General features: G+C 44.2%; 1 protein-coding gene across 4 annotated transcripts in view; it reads right to left on the reverse strand.

The window, feature by feature from the left end:
- The window catches only part of ENPP2 (ectonucleotide pyrophosphatase/phosphodiesterase 2), a 1,757,842-nt gene that overhangs the window by 829,538 nt on the left and 908,118 nt on the right, over nt 1-20,186 (reverse strand). For all 4 annotated transcript variants that reach the window (XM_069621550.1, XM_069621549.1, XM_069621547.1 and 1 more), the window contains exons 3-4: nt 2,505-2,660; nt 1,036-1,161 (exon numbers count right to left, since the gene is read on the reverse strand). In XM_069621550.1, coding sequence (XP_069477651.1) covers nt 1,036-1,161; nt 2,505-2,660 — 282 coding nt within the window. The remainder of the gene's footprint in view (nt 1-1,035; nt 1,162-2,504; nt 2,661-20,186) is intronic.

Below are 20,186 nucleotides of genomic sequence, written 5' to 3' on the forward strand. Positions count from 1 at the left end.
TCTGTGGCTAGCCTATAAAAGCAACTGTATTTTGCAATTCAGTGCGTCAGCGAACCCAGGCATAATTTCTCTAAAAATCTCATTCAGTGCCAGACTTCCAAGGTGTGAAAATTGACAACAGGTAGGGTGTAAAAGATTACCCTCGCACGCAATCTACCTAGGTCATTTGCTTCTTAGCACAGCAGCAGCGCGGGGTCGATAGCTTCATTAATGCTTTCCCCACATTTATCTTTGAAAGGCAGCATAGTGAGTGCAGGAAGGTGGACGATCATGAGAGAAAGTGCCAGGAAATATAAGGGTTCTTAGTCAACAATGTGAGAACCCCTTTACTGACACAGTAAAAGCTCAAATAGATTTTCCAGAGGAGAGAGAATTTTCAGTTGCATGCAAGGCTTACCCCACCCATACAGGCATGTGACAAAAATCACAGGCCCTGGGCCCCTTTTCAGGAACCAGGGACCCTGACCGATGGGGCGAAACACAACCTTAGCCCCAAGTCCGAGAGTGCATGGAATCTCTCTTCCATTTCTGTAAGCAGCATCCCTTGAATGAGCAATAAACCCTTGAGGGCTAACGAGCACAATCCTTACCAAAACAGCAAAAAACCCATAACATATCTCCCCCCACCCCCCCAAGTACCAAGTAGGAGGGAGAATATCTACCAGCATTAGCCTAAAACTAGGGGTGGATTTGATCCCGCTTTTAGAAACAGAACTCATAAGGATACACTAACACCTATCCCTATGTGTGAGATTCCTTTTCCTGTGAATACTTTAAGGCAAGCTAAATAGGCCCATCCAGTTTGTATTAACCCTCATCTGTTTTAAAGCTCGGAATAACAACTGATGCGATCGGAAACCTTGTAGTATGACTGTTCCGTTCCTCCCTCCCTCCTCATGACAGCAGTCAAAGTCCGAAATACCTGGTGAGTCTCCTCAGAGTAAGAGTACCAGCAGGCACGCAGGCATGTGTTTATGCTCCTTGGACTTCATCAGTGATAAGCACAGAGAACAAGTTATCGTGTTAAAGGATTACCTTTGCATATAACCTGATAGTTGGTGCAGCAGTCTCCCCTGGCCACGCAGTCATCGGAGCAGTGGCAAGCACTGTCTTCGCCGCGCACCTCTCCACATCGGTCCTTGGAACACTCCCAGCCGCGCCCTGCAATTTCAACAGCACGAGAGGCTATATTTATTGAAAAAGTGGGCTATACTGTAACAACAGTGATCTACTCTTTTGCTACAAGCTCTAGCATATGGTACGACACTCTGTATTGATCCGTCCTCCCTACCCTATTTATTAAACTGGATAATGTGTACTTGAGTTTACATGTACAGGAACTCTTGTTATTGTCAGGTAGCTTTGCGTGGCGATCATAAATACACATTTTCTTAATAAGGTTACTCTTTACAATACTCTATCGAGACAGTGAAATTCGCAAATGGGAGCAGGAAATGTGTTCAGCAATCGCGCAGTAGCACGCGATTTAAAGTGTGGAATGTAGACTAAAAGATGGGGATGCTGCCAGGAACCATGGAACCTTTTCAATTTAGGTCCACTCAGAGCACAGCTTCTAGTCTGAACGCAGAGCAACATCAAATAATGGCCAATAACCATCAAAGTTTAAAAAAAATAACCACTTAAAGTAAAAGTAGAGACATTAACTAGGTTTTATGACTATTAGTTAAATACCACCCTTGTACACGGGTATCAAGATGCTTTGACAGGGTTCCTCAATTTGCCAACAATTAATATCCCCATCCGGTACATACCCAACCTCTCAGAAGTTATTGCTGGCGACATGAATCAGACGTAACATGTACTTGGTGCTCCCAAATGCGGGGTAGGAAATATAAAACGATAACTTGTCACCAGGCCTGGGTGTTCCTTTAAGAAAGCATGAATATATCGGCTCCATCCAGTGTGGTCAATTCAAATTAACCACGAAACAACTTGTAAACTGCCTGGTCCTTAAAAAACTGCGCTAGTAACAAGGAGTTATCTGGTCCCTCTACCAAAATGGTACCCCTATCTAATACACCCTCAATGCTTTGGTATCATTAACAAAGAAGCAAACCACTGTAATTCACAGCAATAGAGAAGAAAACAGATAATGGTCAGTGGGCCCCTTTTCATGTGCAATATGTTACAATTTATTTTTCCTCAACTTTGCATTCTATTCTGAGTTTCAGTCCTCCTGGACGACACCTTTAAGAATACAAACCACTCTTACCTAAAAAGAAAAGCACTAGAAAAAAAGAGGGGCTGGAAAGTGTTGTGTGTAACATGGGCCACTTGCTAGTTAACATGCCACCCTGTTCCCACCGATTTCATATTTCAGGGATGCACTCCCACTTTCCTTTCAATATAAAGAAAGACGATATGGATTAAACACGGATTGCAGGTCAAGCTCACTGAGCATCCTTCTCTAGATATCAGGGGTGGAATGTATTAATATTCCAGACCCTGATAGAATGATTGGGTTGGGGAGCGGCTCATCATACCTGTCTTCAAGCAGTGGTCATCAAAGTCGGAGCAGCAGCTGTTGTAGCTCTTGCAAAGGTTGTCGCAGCGGCAGTAGGGGGGGTCAGCCTCTTGTAGTTCAAAGCATCTGCCTTTACAAGATCCAGAAGTGCTGATCCAAGGAGAGTCCGACAGCACTGTGGGAACAAAAGAGGGGACGCCATCAGTCACGCCATCAGCAGTGCAGCGCGAATAAATACCCACCTGGGCTGAGGCGAAAGCTGGTGCAGCTACCATACATGTTAAACTAGGAATTTCATGCTGAAGAACGTGCTGTGCAACATCAACCCCGCAACGCCCGCTTTATTCTCATGTCCACATTATAATAACATTAATTTCTCATTAAGGTCCGATAATAGAATTGGCATCTCTTGGAACTTGACCAGGGCCTGGTAAACAGGGTATCAATAAAACACGTAATGTTTTGGTTCAAAGATTTGATAGCGATTAACACATTTAAAACATTAGCAGGTTTAAAAACAATGTGTCCATAGTGTGCATGTCCCAGTGTACTTAGTGTAAGCATGGAAAAAATGCCGTTATTTCACCAGATAACTACAGACAACCACTAACCAAATGCATAAACTACACACATCCACGTACAACCCAAAACAGACATGCCACACACCTAAAAGCCCCAGTCAAATGAAAATGCACGTGCCACTCCAGCATGCCAAGCAAACCAAACACACCAAACAGCACTTCCAGACACTAAACCATCCCATGCTCAAACTGCACTTACCCAAAACATGATATACTCTACCTGCACCCTACCAACAAGTCATACATGTGCCACCACATATACTTCCAATCATGCCACACACACACCTCATCACACACAATATGCCAGTCAAACAAAATGAATCGCCACGGTTGACCCCAAAACACCTCGGGGCTTATAGAGTCGAAGAATGTTTTTTATTATAGGTTTAACAGAAGGGAGGGGGTGTTCTTTGAATACACGAGGAGGACAGGGCAATCAGTATGTTCCAAGGTTCTCGTTTCAACCAGAGGGCTTGGGAAACAGTTGACCATAGGGCCGCCCTCTCTCCCCCTTACCCATTGGCATGTCTTGGGAGGATAGCTCAGGGGCAACATGTGCACCTTGGAAGCAAGTCGACACAGAAACAAAGGTTCGATCCCCGGGTCCGCGCTTAGAAACCTCTGGGTATTAAGCGCATTATAAATATATCATACATCATGCAAGCCCATGCGTCCCTAACCCCTCGTTAATACTACTGAATGATAACTCCTACTGTCTTCATTCTCGTCTTGGGCTGAAGGGGTCTCCCTAAATGCAGGCGCACGGACTACCGCTGGGATTTCCCAACTGTCCCTACTCTAGCCCAGCGTAATGTTCTACAGGGATTTGGGAACACGTGCCTGCATTTAATCTGTTGGATTTGCCTAGGACCAGTCACACTCATTTTCACCTTGCCCTGCCCTGCCACACTGCCTCTTCCCCGCCAATGATCTATCCCTCCAATGTTTCACTCTGCCTTCCTCCTGGCCTCCATCGTTTGATGTTAACTCTTCCCCTTCTTCTCCTCCCACTAATACCACAACACTCTTCTTTCACTCTAGAACATTCACTTTACAATCACTCCTTACACTAAGCTATCCCGCTCATTTTCCACATAAGCATGCACATTCAGCCGTACCCATTCTCAAAACCACAATAACTTTGCCTGCTCCAGAAACCGCCTCAAAATTCTTCCGTTTCCTCCTCTATCCTGCTCGTCTGTTAGACTGCCTCCTTCTCCTGTGTCCTCATCACGATAATCCAGGCTTTCTTTTTCCTGTTGTCCTCCAAATCTCATCCGATCGGGCCTGTGTTCCTGGCCAATCCATTCCTTTGCTCTGGGTCCGTGGAGTGCCTTTGGGCAGGCGAGGTGTTAATTGAGGGATAAGCCCCATCCACTTTTCCCCCCACATGGGATTGCTGCAGGTCTGGGATGTCGTTGGGGCAGCATTAGGACTGAATTTAAGATGGCCATATCAAAGTAATGTCTGTTCAAGGTAAGAGTACTCCTCTTGGGAATGATGGGTGCCCTCTAGGGATGCCTGGTTTCACGATGAAACCATTTTTGTTCACTAGGGCCACAGCAGCTCCGGCACGCTCCCCAGTTCGCAATGCACACGCACGGAATCCACGCCCATTAATCTCTCTGGCTCGGCTCGGCACGGCAATAGTTACCATCCTCTTCCAGGGGACTTTCCCCACACCCCAATGCTAAAAGGATTCTATGCTCCACAAACGTAGCCTTGGGGAATGACAGGGAGGTTTTTTTTCCGATCAGTTATCATTATCAGGTATTGGGTCATTTTTGTCATGGAAGAAATATCTCAACCTGATAATGCGGAAGAAGTTACGCATTTCAACTTCCGTTTGGAAGGCATCTGCTGGAGATACAGGGACAAAGGAAAGTCCTTTTGAAAGCACCGATATCTCATCTGGCAGTAGTGAAATGTCTTGAAATGCCCTCTATCCTTGATACCCCAATCCCGGGACCTTCTGCCACTCCACCTACCAATACAAATGATTTGGACCTTCTCACACAAAAAACAGAGAAATTAATACGGACTCAATCACATGGACAACTGATGATTGAATACCTGAAGGCTGGGGTGATTCCCGAGGGCTTACAGGTCAAAAATATTCCGAGAGTGTTTCTAGAAAATCCTAAATTTATGAAAGGGTTCAGTGGAGTTGGCAACAAATGCTCCCACGATTGGGTAATTCTCATCATTGAAACAGCAGAGGAAGAGAGTAAAAAACAATAGAAAGACATAGATATTCTGGAGAAAAAGATAATAGGAGAGTAAAGTATTCCAGAGATTAAGTCTGCATTAGAAAAAATGAATGCAGAGATGGCAAAATTTCAAACTGTAACGTTGGACAAAAAGATCTGGAAACTAAAGAAGAATATTGCAAATTACAAGAGAGGTAATAACATATCCCTATCTAGTTCTGGGTTTTTTCAAACAACAAAACACTAACCAGACAAACTGGAATGGGCAGTTTCAGTCAAGACCACAAAAGATACGAAGTTTGTGAGTTTCTCTAACTTTTCCAACAGTAGTGACTCAGATACTTCCCTGAATGTTCCAAACACAAGTGGAACTATTCAACCCCAAAGAGGCCAACCACAGTTTTTATAACGACAGGGCAATCGGGGAAGAAACGGAAAATGCGGCAACGACTTGATGTGACATCACTTTATACTAATATACCACAGGTCAAATGTATCATTGTCATGCTAGAGCTGCTCGAAACACGAGAAGATAAACATCCACCTTCAGCTTTTATTGCTGAATACATTGCACTGACAAAAAAATGTCTTTATCCACGACGGCTCCTTTTTTCAACAACTCAATGGCACCAGCATGGGGGCCACCTTTGCCCCAGATCTGGTTAACCTATATATGGACCATTTTGAAAAAAATCACATATATAATGACACCAATCCACTTGCCAAAAACATCCGAGCCTGGTATCGGTACATCGACGACATCTTTATGATCTGGCAGGGCACCATGGCAGAACTTAACACCTTTAACATCTGGCTGAATCAATGTGAGCAGTCTCTCAATTTTACCTGGGAGGCTAATCACACAAAAAAAAAAAAAATTGCTTTCCTGGTTTTTACTCATCTACCGAATGCCAAACAAACTAATTGGGACAAGTCTATACAAAAAACCGACCCAAAGGAACACTTTGCTTCATTTTGCAAGCTTTCATCCGCAATCATTGAGAGAAAACTTGCCTTTTGGACAATTTTTGCGTATCAGATGCAATTGTTCTGATAAACAAGACTTTGTTACCCACAGTGAGGCATTAAAGATGAATCTAAAAGCCAGAGGTTACCCCTCACATACCATTAGAAGGGCATACAAGAGGGCGGCTAATATCCGAAGGAGTGATTGTCTGTCTAAACAAAAAAACACTGAACTGGACAAAATCACTTGTGTTACGTCTTTCACTTCTGTAAGTAACGATTTGAGAAAGGACATCCTCAAAAATTGGAAGATGATCAACACAATCTTTTTCCATTCTTCCTCCCCGTTTTGCCTTCAAACGGTTACAAAATCTAGGAGACAAACTGGTGCACACATATCCGAGACAGCCTGCCAACTTGTCCAAACAACCTACACTTTGGAACTTATCTCCTGTAAATTATATGACATTATAAATGTGGCACTTGTTTGATGTGCAATTTTACCAAAAATTTAAAATCCATTGACCTGAAAACTGTTGTGTGGAAATTTAGATCATTTACTAATTGTGCAACTAAGTGAGCCATTTACTGTATTAACTGCCCATACGGGTTATTCTATATTGGAAAAACTAAAAGAACAGTCCGCACCTGTATAGGGGAACATCGGTCCTGTATAAAAAAAATGGGACTAAGGACAAACTACTGGTGGAACACTACCAAAAAATGAGACATTCACATAACGACATATCATGGTGTGTTCTACAAACTGTAGAGCCTCACCCTCATGGGGGAGACAGGGATCTGAAATTACACAAACTTGAACAAAAATGGATCCCCAAATTAGACTCAGTAAAATGTGGTCTAAATGTATACATCGAGTGGAACCTATTTGTCCATAAAAGAGCTGTATACGTAATCACTGGGGGTACCTGGAAGCATCGATATCTAAACAGCATCTGCCATATTGACACATCCGCAGAATTGGTGCCTTGAGCAGCTTTGCATGCAATCCACCGATAGGATACACATGCGGTTATATGTTTGAGATGGATATCACATCTCTTTGATGTAAGGAAGTATATATTTCAGCTTTTCACCGACCCTCGTGCGGGATTTTGTCTTATAATATCATAGGGCGTTACGAATTGTTTACAATAACTGTTTGACCAGGTTAAACCAGTTTTTTCGTTTTGTCTAATATTTATGTTGTGTAACATAAGTATAGACTCCTATAGAGAAATGTGCCGGCAGACACTCTAAAATGGCCACCTCATACATACAGATCGTGTCTCCCTAGACAGCACTAGATGCTGTTTGACCACGCAATGATGTCACTACGTCATGGGTTGGCTATTTTAGCGGGATCACGTGATCTTACACGTATTGTTCGCATTGATACATGGATCCCGACATACTGCAGGCTTCGTGCGACTCAATTAAGTTTTCCACCACTACCTATGAACTATCACATTCGAGCGTAGACAGTCCACCTTTGCGTACTGTCCTCTGTTATCTAAAAACATTTTCCTCGTTTTTTATTTAATCACAACAGAACGCCCGAGACAGAACCGCATCCAGCAACCCACTATGGTTTTTTACACAAACAAGTTTCCCCACGCTAGCGAGACGAAACGATAACGCAGCGGTTGCGTACGCAAGCGGTCTTCCATTAACCAGCAGGTACGAACAAAGATATGGGGTGCACTTTAGAATTAAATCAGCTACAGGCTAAACAAATATGAAACAACCTTTTTTGGTTGAATTCCTTCCTGTGGAAATCCTACGGATGCAAAACACACACGTTGTGCTGTGCGCACACACTCATCAGCACGAGGGAAATACACGTATTGATGACAGCTATCGTTTTAACTCACTCGGGTCAACCTTAAAGAAATTAATAAGGTACTCTCCCTTTTCCTTTCCCTTCTCCTCCCCCTTTTTCCTTTTTCCTGCAATCTCGTGTGCCTTGTTGCATTTAAAAAATATTAATAAATACTGATGCAATTCTAGTTTAAATGAAAATCAATTGAAAAAAGAAAACATAAATATGTTTATACAGATATAAGTATATCAGATGGATGATTAATCAAATCCAAAATCAAAAAAGTGGTATATATATTATTGGACAATGATATACTTGAGATGCACATTAACTAATTATTCATAGGTTTGGAAATATCTGGAAAAATGAGGTGATGCTATCAATGTAATAAATGATTTAGCTGGTTGGAAATAGTTTTATATCATTGTGTTTCTTGTAGATATATTGTCAAAAACATCTTTTCTGAAAACACAACATCCATCACCAGGTGTCCTCTCTGTGTCCTGACGAAAGCCTTAGTCGGACCATCAACTGTCCGATCACATCAGCTCACACTCTCTCATTCCTGAGTGTAGATATACCTAAGGCTGGAAACAGGATCATCCCTGTCGGCACATTTTCTATGGGGTCCTCCACGAAAAATCAATTACATTGTATATATTTGGAAGTCAACTTTGTTTACTAACACCATTCTAAGTCAACAATGGTCTTTATTCAGTTTTGTCCCATATGAGGAATGTAGGTTTACGTCAAACCTTTATCAACGGAAGACTAACAGCACTCCTTGATGCATCAACTAACCACATACATGTTTCACATAATGCTCCAATCTTAAGGATTGGAACCTACAATGCACAGATGATCCCCAAAAGGGTGAAAGGCATATGCAGCTGATTCATGCATTCTTGAGAGCAATGCTATGTATAAAATATCATGGTCCTATAAGACATACAATTTCCTTATTGGGCCAATAAGCAAGCATGTTACTTAATTTGCATACCCATAGTGCATCACTGTGTAGTTTTGATCTGGAGGTAAGGTTCCAGTAATGGCTCAATGCAGTAATTTTGGTGCATTGCATTTGTGGCTTTTTAGCCGATATGGCCTGTTCTACTATCACACTACAGCTAGAAGGGTTGTTTTTTAGCTTTTTTTTTTAAATCCAGAAGATTATTGCTGGTAAATGTTAACCCTAAGTGAGGCCAATTGGACATGCTCTTTTTTAAAAATATTCAACTGTAGTGGGCTTTGACCTGCCACTAAGGATTGTCAGCTTTTCAATGGAGATACTGGAAAGCACAGCAACTATTCAGCTGCATCCCCACCTACACCAGGCATGCTTGCTTACCAAGGGCTAATCTAGGTTCCGCCATTGAAGGAACATACAGGAAATTCTCACCAAAGAAAGTGGTAAACATCTCTGACGAGCCAACAGGGATAACACTAACTTCTTGAATTGCACCGGTTCGAAGTCAAGGCCAGGAGCAGACAAATTGTTGAGGGACGGGGTGAGGTCTGGAGGCACAGGATGCAATGGCCTGCAAGTACTGTAGGGCAGTAGCTGGCTTGTAGGGCGAACAATGAAAGAGGCAGAAGGAGAAAGCAAACTGTAGAGGCACAGAGGAACTCTGGAGGTGACTTAGTCAGAAGGCACCTTCAACAAGTGCTGGAGACAAGCCAATCCCCCCTCCCCCAACAGGGTGGCAGGAGATGTGGTAGTAGCACATCAAGTAAAAGGAGCAGCAGAGAATGATGAAACGCAAGGCAGGAGAACATACAGGAGTGATGCTGGCAGGACCTTCATCAGAGTGTTCATAGAGCCAGGCTGCAAAGGGTTGAAACCGAGATTGGGCTCCTTAAATAAAAACATTACTGGAGCAATTAGGGAACTATGATATTGATGGCGCATGCCTTTCGCATGCCCCCGACATGTGTTGCTGCCTCCTTCACTTATGCATTTGGTGAGGAGTCATAAACCTGGAAACAGAGAATGGGTCACATTACACCAAGTCTCGTTTCTTATGCATTGCCCTTTTTTTGGTTCTTCTGAACATCTACACTGTGAAACAATCCAAACCACAATCTTTTCCCATAGACCCAGTGTACTGCGATAGGCATGATAAGACCACTTTCTCAATTTGTGAGGTGAAAAATGGAAATTCAGCAACATTTGTACACAGAGGTTCCTCAGGTCTCTGCTAACACATCATATTCCTTCTGTACGTAATAATACAACATTCCTGGATATTGTGAGGGAGTAAGGGGCCAGCAGCCCCGCCCCTCCCTCACTTCTGTAGTACAAATGTGGACCATGTGCCTATAATGGTGGGGAATGCCCCCGTGCCCTTATGAAATGTCAGCATTGACTGGCATCAGCGTAGATGGGACCATCACGCAGGACACAAGGCATCCATCTTTGTGCCCCCTTGACGCCATCTTGGTAACCAGGCCTCACTGCGATAATACGAAAAGGATTCTCTCCGCTTTTGCAGCGCCGCGCATATAGCACACAGCCCACATGGCCCCCACCTTTCCTCTCACTGTGTCTTGAAAACTTTGCGGCTCCATTCTCACGCTGAAGCCGGAGGTAATTGCAACAAAGAACAAATGTAACATCCCAGTCTTCCTCCGAGATCACTGCCTCATGTGTGAACCGGCTTGAGCCAAGCATCCATCTCCACAAACCTGTCCATGCCCCTTTACCCTCGCCATTGGAATATTACTGCCAGAGTAACCCTGTGTCCTTGCAAGGCATTCACTTGATGTACCAAGTATGTGACCCCACCACGATGCCTACCAGGCAGACCCCTGACTAACATTGCACCGCTGTCACCATATATTGTTTCCAATACTAACACATACCAGCGTGCCTTAGATTCTTTATGAGTCCAGACCCAAGCTTCAATCGATGCTATCATGATGGTCAAAACCTTTGTAACCAGATGACCCATATGAGTCACAATAATTAACTGTGTAAATAAGTACAAGACTTAGTCATTTGCAGTAGTTTCAATAATTATATTTCAAAGTAATCATTTAGTGCATGCGTCATAGAGACGTATTATGTTAGCTTAGTTAGTGATCACTCCGCCTCACAGCAACCTGACCTTCACCCCTCCTGGACACGGACAATAGAGCCACGTGATGACCACCCATCCGCCAGACAAGCAACCAATCCAGATGGGACAACAACCTCATCACCATATGCGCCTATATTGAACAGCCAATCCTGTACCACTGTGATACCCTATAATAATTGCGTCATGTATGACAAAATGTGTCTTTATAATATGATGTAACCGCAATATTTGTCAGAGCGCTCTCAGGCAGCAGAGTTCTTTGGATGCCAACCAGATAAACTATTTTTTGAACTCACGCAACCTGTCCTTGTAGCTTTATTCCCCGTCTGGGGAGTGTCTCATTTATTCTTTACACGTGTAAAGATGGGGAGGGCACCTACATTTTTGGTGACCCCTGCAATGTGATTTGGGACAGGAGCCTCGAGGCCCGTGCAGTGCAGCGAGAACCGGGACGCCCCCCAGCAAAACCATCGCCTCCACGACCGACCAGCCTGTGCGCAAAACAAGAAGGGGTCAAGGGTTCCCGGTTAACAAATACCCAACTTTAAAAACTGCTCGCCGAGGCGGGCCACGGCTTGGTTGGGGTGCGGACCAGATTGGGGATGACCCATGAACTGTGACTCTCGGACCACCCGACTGAACACGTGAGTACCGGTTGCGTAAGTTACCAAGAGGTAAGGGAGGGGTTAAGAACAAAGGGGAGCAGGTAACAAATGATTAAAAGAAAGTTAGGGTCTGTGTGAATGATACTGAGGCTTTTTCTGACCTATCCTTTATATAGCCATTAGGTTTTTGGAGATAAAGAAGTAAGAGAAGAGTGAGGAATCCTAGCCCGAACGGGGTAGAAGGCGGCGCTGCGTAGCATTGTCTCGTTCAGTGCAGTTAAATAAGTGAAGATAAAGAGAAAATAGTGGGGGTCTCATGTATCTAGTAGACTCGGAGTAGTCATTTAGAATATTCTTTTTCCGTGTGAGCAGAACTATTGGTGAGGTAGTAAGGGAAGGTGGGGAGTGTGTGAGAAAGATAGAATAGAGGGGTAAGAACCTGAAAAAAATCAAAAAGGGGGGAGTAAAAGCGCGCAGGTAGTAGAAGTTATGTGTGGTGTGCCTTCATGTTATATATTTTCGTGTACGTCAAGGTATTACATGTCAATTTGTCAATAACTGTTCATGTGCCAATAAGTGATTAAGGTGGATTAAGAAAATTGAAAATGCAATGTGTACGAAAGTTTTTTTTAATAATAGTAAGTGACAGATGTTCATGGTTGAAATAATTTATGGTATCGGTAAGTGGTGAAAGAGGAAAAATTGTTGAAAAACATTAATATTAAGGGGAAGGAAAAAGGTTACATACAACGTTGAACAGAAAAAGAGCGTGAACAAAGTGTTTGTGAACTCATACGTAGGTAATCGTGTTATCATGGGGGGGTAACACCCGTAGCGCATATTTGTCAACACCTCCCATTGTATAGTCAGAAGATACAAAAGTACCACGACCAGTGGGTGACAGAGATAAAGGGAGATATTGTAACTCCGATATGGCCAGAGGGAGGATCCTGTGATAAAAAGGTATTAGACTTAGTTTTGACACATTTAATGGCCAGATATAAGGGAAAACTGTTGCAGAACAGAAGTGTTAGATTTGTGGCGGATGGTTAATGAAATAATGCCAACAAGTGGGGTAAGTACAACTAAAGAAACTGAGAAGGATAAAATGACAGAAGAGGTAGGTGGGTCAGTGGGAGTAGAGTGCACGATACCCACACTAAAATCTACCCGTTGCTAATGAGGCCAACGGTAGGATACAGCAAGCCCCTATACGTTCCAGCAAGCCATGCTCTGACCACCTATGCGGAAACAACAGCCACTGCACCACCACCGTACGATAGAGGGGGGCTATATGGGCCAACCAGTGCCCCACCTGTAAACCTAGCCCGAATAACTGGAGAATTAGACAGCTCGCGCACGCACAGATAGAAATAACACGATTGAGAGCGTTGTGCGATAAGGGCCAGATGTTGCCAGGGGGAGGGGAAGTGCCACCATTAGCAGCGACTGATCCAACTCCCCCACCAAGTGTAGCAGGAGAATCAACACTGGCAACGCCAACACCGTCACGGTCAGCACCATCACAGGCAGTCCAGGTACCATGAGGACAAGAGCAAGAATGGCAATCAGTAGAGTTTCTGTTCCATCTGAATGGTAAACCAGTAAGAATAATACGCCCCACGACCCCCAGATAGCCAGTGTGGAGAAAGACAAGAAGAAGAGAGGGAGCAAGAAGAAGAACTAGACAAGGTATCGAGTGACCTCGATGAATATGAAGCAGTAGCAGCAGTGGGATACCCGCTGCCATTTCATTTTGACGACTTAAATGAAAGATCGCCGCCAAGATGGCAGGGGCGGTTAAGACAACGAGTAGGGAATATGCTGGTGAGTAAGACAAAGAAGGGGACGGTAAGTAAGGTGGGAAGAAAACAAACTACAAATGCCATTGATACACAAAGAAGCAGGAAGGCTGCACTACATCCCGTGGGCCCAAATGGACAAAAATAACTTGCTGAAACTGCTCCCCCCACTTTCGGGAGGGGCAGGAAAATCGATACAAGCATTCGAAAAGAACACAGCCGGAGTGCCTATAGCAATAGGGGACGTGAAAAGTTTGTTGGAGTCTGCAGTTGGAGATCAAGCAGATGCAGTATGGGTGAAGGCGGGGTTCCCGGGTGTAACTATGAGTTGTGACCACCATGATGGATCGCCATTCAACAACGTTCGAGCACAAGTATGGGACGCATTGCGACGCACGTTTCCAGACATACCAGATTTACACCTAGTGATGCAGTGCATGAAGGGAGAGGAGGAGGAGCCTACACAATTCATCCTCCTTGTGCAAGACCTGTGGAGAAGTAAAACGGGTACGGTGTGGAATCAATCCACCGCCCTGTTCTATTTCATAATTAAAAAGGAGCTCCTGAAGTAAGTACAGAAGGCCTTTGACAACATAGCTGGGATAGAAGCCAAGGGCTGGTCTGAGATTCAAAGCATAATTCACGACTGCAGGAGGATCAAAGAAGGAGAAAGGAGATAGCGCAGAAAAGGTTGGCAGACAAAGCTAAATTAGTGCAGAATAAGCTAGTGAAGGTTGCAGTGCTGAACGCAACCACATCGACTGATAGGAGCAGCAAAGGAGATGATGGAACGGGAAATGCGCCAGTGAGGATGGCTGCAGCATGGGCTACAGGAAGGCAAGAACAGGGGGACGGAGAGGAACAGTACGGAGGACCTCAGTGGCAAGGAAGGCCAGCAAGAGGACGAGGTGGGTACAGAGGGCCACAAGGGGGATTCGGAGGAATGGGGAACAGGGGATTTGGAGGGCCTGGAATGAGAGGAGGGCCACAAGGAACATGTTGGAATTGTGGTAGATGGGGACACTATTCAAGAGACTGCAGAATGCGACCTATGGGATATTATCAAGGGCAGCCCGCAATGGGAAACGAGCAACAGCACGGACATCCACATCCAGGTAGCCCCAATGGGCTGCCCATGGGAGGGGCGGACAAGGTGATCAATACTATAGTGAGCCACAAATGCAGCAAAGGCAGCAATCTCAGCCACAACAACCACAGCAGAGGGGAGCACCGCACCCCAGGGCCAGACAAAACACAGTAGGTATCACAAATAACATTTTCGCAACAGCAGCGAATAGTGCACCTGCGCCTTTTCGCGGCACAGCAGTGGTAGGAGATAATGTTTTCTCAGTGCCAGGAACTGAAACATATGCAGACTAGGACAGCCCACAGAGAGCGCTTGCGTGTCCAGTCCTATCCACTACCCTACGTGCAGAAGAGGAACCACTACTGGAGCAGAGATAGGAAACAAGCACTTTATCTTTATGGTAGACTCAGGAGCGGAAAAATCATGTCTCATGGAAAGGCGGTTTCAGCTCTCGGGAAAAAACTTGGGAACACAGGGGTTCTCTGGGGCTATTTTAAAAGTTCCTTACACAAAAAATCTGGTGATAACGGTGGTGGGAATGACAGTGTGCGCTACCTTACTGTATCACGAAGATGCGCCAATCAATTTACTGGGAAGGGACTTGTTAAGCAAGTTAAATATGACCATCTCCTTTACTGAGGGGGGAATAGTGTGTTCGACTCCAGGAGCGTGCCCCGCACGAGCGATGCTAATGATCAGCACCATGACAAATGAAGTGGTGGTAAGAGGGGTACCAAGTGACATGGACATTTTCATTTATGGCATCAGAGTGCTGGCTCGAGTGGTACCAGAAATAACTAGAAAGGAATGGAGGGTGCCCGTGAATTTCATTTTCCGCCCGATTGTGAATACAGATGTTGTACCAGGAACAATCCTGTCCATTGATTTATAGGGGGTTCAGGTTTCAAGTAAACGTATCGCAGTAATAGGACTCCGCACACATGGCTGCGAATGGAGAACAGTACTATGCATAGATCCAAACACAATGTTGCACGATTTAACTGATGAAGAACTGTTAACTGACAATGAGGGTGATGGTGAAATAATAATGGAAATGAGTATACCCTGTGACATCATGATTCAATACAGAGAAGTGCACAATCCACTCATGGCCAGCGTAAGCATCCCACCTACAATTTTTGATGAAGATATGAAAAGAGTACTGCCGGAAGTCTGGACTACAGGTCCACATCATGTATGGTTATTGCATGACATAACTCCCATAAAGATAAAATTGAAACCAGGTGCAATACTCCCAAGAGTTAAACAGTACCCAATATCAAAAGAGGCGGAGGAAGGAATATAAGAAACAGTAGGTGCCTTGTTGAAAGAGATAATAGTGCCATCCAACTCCCCGTGTAATATGGCGATTTTTCCAATCAAAAAGGCAAAGGGAGGGTCATGGAGAATGGTACAAGATCTCCGCCCACTTAATGACATCATTCAGAAGGAGTTCCCATTAGTCCCTAATCCAGCCTCAATTCTGTGCAGCATTCCCAAGGAAGCTACGTGCTTCACGGTGGTGGATTTGAAAAATGCTTTCTTTTCCATACCACTTGATGAAAACTCCTGTTATCTCACAGCATTCACGCTAGGAGGAAACAGTTATGAACATTGTAGATTACCACAGGGATATTGGGAAAGCCTCAGCATTTTCAATAGAATTTTACACAAAGATCTTGGAAACATTGATGTAGAGAGTGTGATAATACAGTACGTGGATGATTTACTCATCTGCAGTACAACTGAAGAGAAGTGCAGAGAAGATTCTATAGTGCTGCTGAATCTACCGGCTACAAAAGGATATAAGGTGGATAAACAATACTGCCTAGCAGAGGTGCTGTACATAGGATAGCTAATATCAAAAGATGGCAAGAGAATACTCCCCGACAGGGCAGCAGCCATACGTCACATGATAGTACCTAAAACTGTAAAAGATATGCAGAAATTTCTAGGCATCTGTGATTACTGCCGTGCTTGGATACTCGATTACGCAGCATATACCCGCCTGTTGCTACAGGCATTGAAGGAGTCCCAAAAGAATATTGTCCTCATAAAGTGGACACATGAAATGATGACAATACTTTAGGTGACAGGACATGATCGCGAACGTGCCAGTCCTCGCAAACCCAGATTATGAGAGGGAATTTTACCTATCTTCACATTGCAATGGAACACTGATGACTGCAGTACTAACACAAAAAACGTCCCTAGGCCAGAAGCCATTGGCCTACTACAGCAGAACGCTGGATGCAGTAATGCAAAGTCATTTCGCAAGCACACAAGCGCTCGCTGCAGCGGCCTTCGCGATTGAAAAGAGCACCACAATTGTAATGGGCTGCTCAGTAACACTATACGCAGAGCATTCACTTTTACACTCACAACTCAAAGAGCAACAGCTTATGAAATAATAATCTCCAGCCCAAATGTGCACGTAGTAAGATGTAAAACTGTAAATCCTGCTACATTCATTACAGAACCATGCACTGTCGGAGACATGCAGGAGCACGATTGTGCAACATACGAGGGAGAAGGACGACATTCCCAAAGCCAGCGAGAAAGCATTACAGGAAGGAGAAATGTACTTCATAGATGGGTCAGCGTCAATAGACACTGAAACAGGGGAAAAACATGTAGGGATGGCAGTGGTAAGAATGGAAGAATTTAACTATGAGACGATAGTGCAAAAACGCCTCCCATCTCATTTCTCTGCACAAGCGCTGAACTAATGGTATTAATTGACGCACTGCATGTAGCAAAAGGATGTGTAGTAACCATATACTCAGACTCAGCCTATGCCACAACAACAGTACATTCAGGATTATCATGATGGCGGTGGAGGGGGTTCCAAAGGGCAGATGGGTCACCAGTTCAATATGCTACATTATTGAACAAACTAATAGAAACGTTAGCAGAACCGTCAGCGGTGACGAAGTGCCAGGCACATACTAACAACACAGATACAATCTCATTAGGGAACGCAGCAGCCAACGCAGCTGCGAAGGAGGCCTCGTATTTCAATGTACCATCAACAATTGAATGCATCATTAAGACCCCCACTACACAACCTTTAGAGGAAGTGTACAACAACACACCAGTAACGCAGATAATGGTACTACAGAGGAGAGAACCACTGGAAGAGCAAGAACTATGGGCTAAACAAGGGTGTAAACAATCACCTACAGATCTGATCTGGAGGAAGGAGGTGAATGGGAAACTAGTGATGCCAGTGGAATTATTAGAGATAGCATTCCAGCAACTACATTTCCCAGCCCATGTGACAAAGCAACATATTGCAGCAGACATCCAAGAGCACTGGTTTATTCCCAACCTGCAGGAACATTTATCAAAATGTATCATTGAATGTACCACATATCAGACGTACAGTTCAGGAATGACTATGAGAACACTGCGAGGAACTTTACTGCGTCCTGTGGGGCCCTTTCGAGAGCGCCACATCGATTATGCCGACATGGGAGAACGATGCAACGGAGCAAGATACTCGATTGTGATAGTATGCCCGTTTTCAAGATGGGTGGAAGCAGGACTCTGCCCCCACCCGGACGCGAAATGCACGGCTAAGTTTTTGGTGCGGGAGGTGTTCTCCAGATGGGGGATTTGTGATGTTATAAGATCAGACAATGGCACACACTTTGTGAACGACCTCTTCAAGGAAGTAACAGCACTTCTGGGGGTTAAGCACAAACTGTGTTCCATTTATCACCCCATGGCTAATGGGATGATGGAGAGGATCAACGGCCTGCTGAAGAGCAAATTGTACAAATTGTGCAACACACTCGAAAAACTGGGTGTGTTGCCTGCCCCTAGCGCTGTTCCAACTCAGAACGCAACCGAGCAAAGACCACTATTTAAGCCCCCATGAAATTGTAACGGGCAGACGTATACACACGCCACTCTCACCAATAAGGAAAACATCGGATGCACATAGAGCTGCCACAGTGTTGGGGGAAGAATTTATGGAGTACCTTACACAGTTAACACGTGCAGTATGCAGTATAGCATGCCAGATGGCCCCACCATTTACCGAAAATGCTGCGACAGATACAGTAACTGCAGCCCAAGACAGCCCAAATGGCCTACTAATGCCAGGTGCGAACATGTATGTGCAGAGTTTTGTGCGGCGATGGAACTCGCCGAGATTTCATGGACCATATGAGGTAGTGTACTGTACGCCCACTGCTGTCAAAGTAAAGGGACTTGGGTGCACCTCTCAGATGTGAGAAGGGCACATGATACAGCACTCCCTCAGTGTGAACAAGTGAGTAACACCGAAATGGTGAACACTGCTGAAAAATAATTATGAAAGATTTAGACGAGGAATGCGTTACAAGATGGTTGCATGTCTATCTGTCTGCGTCTCTCTCTGTCTCTCTCTCCTTTTTTTAAATATACTTTATCGATCATACTGTCTTTTCACACTGTTTCTGGGTCACACCTCACGCTCCATTGATCACGAAAAGAATACAGATGTAAATGCGAAAATGAGAAAAACAATATAGTCACATTAATGAAGGAAAAAAAAAGTGTTTTATATATGCTTGTCACTTAATTTTATATCGCCCTTCCAGGTGACACAATGGCCGAAAGGAGAGCACTCCAGGGGAATGACTTACTGTTAGTTAGCGATAGGACTGTTAACAGAGCTAACAAATATAACAATGTTGAATGTATGCTGAAATAATCTTCAGTATTGCTATCTGTAATGTTATTCTTTATGACATGGTACTACACGCTTTTGTGCCTTGTCCATGAGAAGCAAAAAGGGGGGAGCGGGGCCCAGCTAATACGGGAAGGTTCAACGTTAATTTGGAAAGGTGTAAAAACAATGTGGAGAGAAAACTATTCAGCTGATGACAATGACGATAATATAACACTCATTGTGATGCACTTTGATGATAATTCCGCTACCACCCTCTCATCAGTTGCCGCAATAAGACAGTATGACAATAATGAGAGGAACGAATATGATGGTGATTATTTTTGGTCAAGTAACCTAACTGAACAGAACATGAATGCACAGACAATCAAAGACCCTACCTCATTTTATGTTGCTGCTACACACGAATCACCAGACACACCGATCAATGACACAGTAAATAACATTAATGACACAGTATGGTCTGGGGTGTTCCCAATACATTAATAAAAAGTACAAAGTAACAAGGGGAGGGAAAAAAGGGGGGCGGATAGGGAAAGGTATGACATCTACCATGGCCTGGGATTAGATGAAATCGAAGACCCTTGCCACCCAGATCAGTCAAATAAATGATATTCAGACATGAGCGCCACAGCAAAACAAGCATCCAATGAGAGCTGTTAGGTTTGCTCTCTTATTCCACGTGCATCAGGAACATCCAAAATACTGGCGTCTCAAGGGGTACCCTTGTCAGATGCCTAGTGTTTAATTCATCTCGTATTGTGTAGGATTCGGAGCACCTTCCAAGCACACACAGTAACAATAGAAATGTTGGAGAACGAGAGAACATGCACCAGCAGGCGCCAAGGAGTAATTTGCATCAAGGAACCG

The sequence above is a fragment of the Ambystoma mexicanum genome, chromosome 5q (genome assembly GCF_040938575.1).
Source record: "Ambystoma mexicanum isolate Mex_15411 chromosome 5q, UKY_AmexF1_1, whole genome shotgun sequence".
Classification (NCBI taxonomy): domain Eukaryota; kingdom Metazoa; phylum Chordata; class Amphibia; order Caudata; family Ambystomatidae; genus Ambystoma; species Ambystoma mexicanum.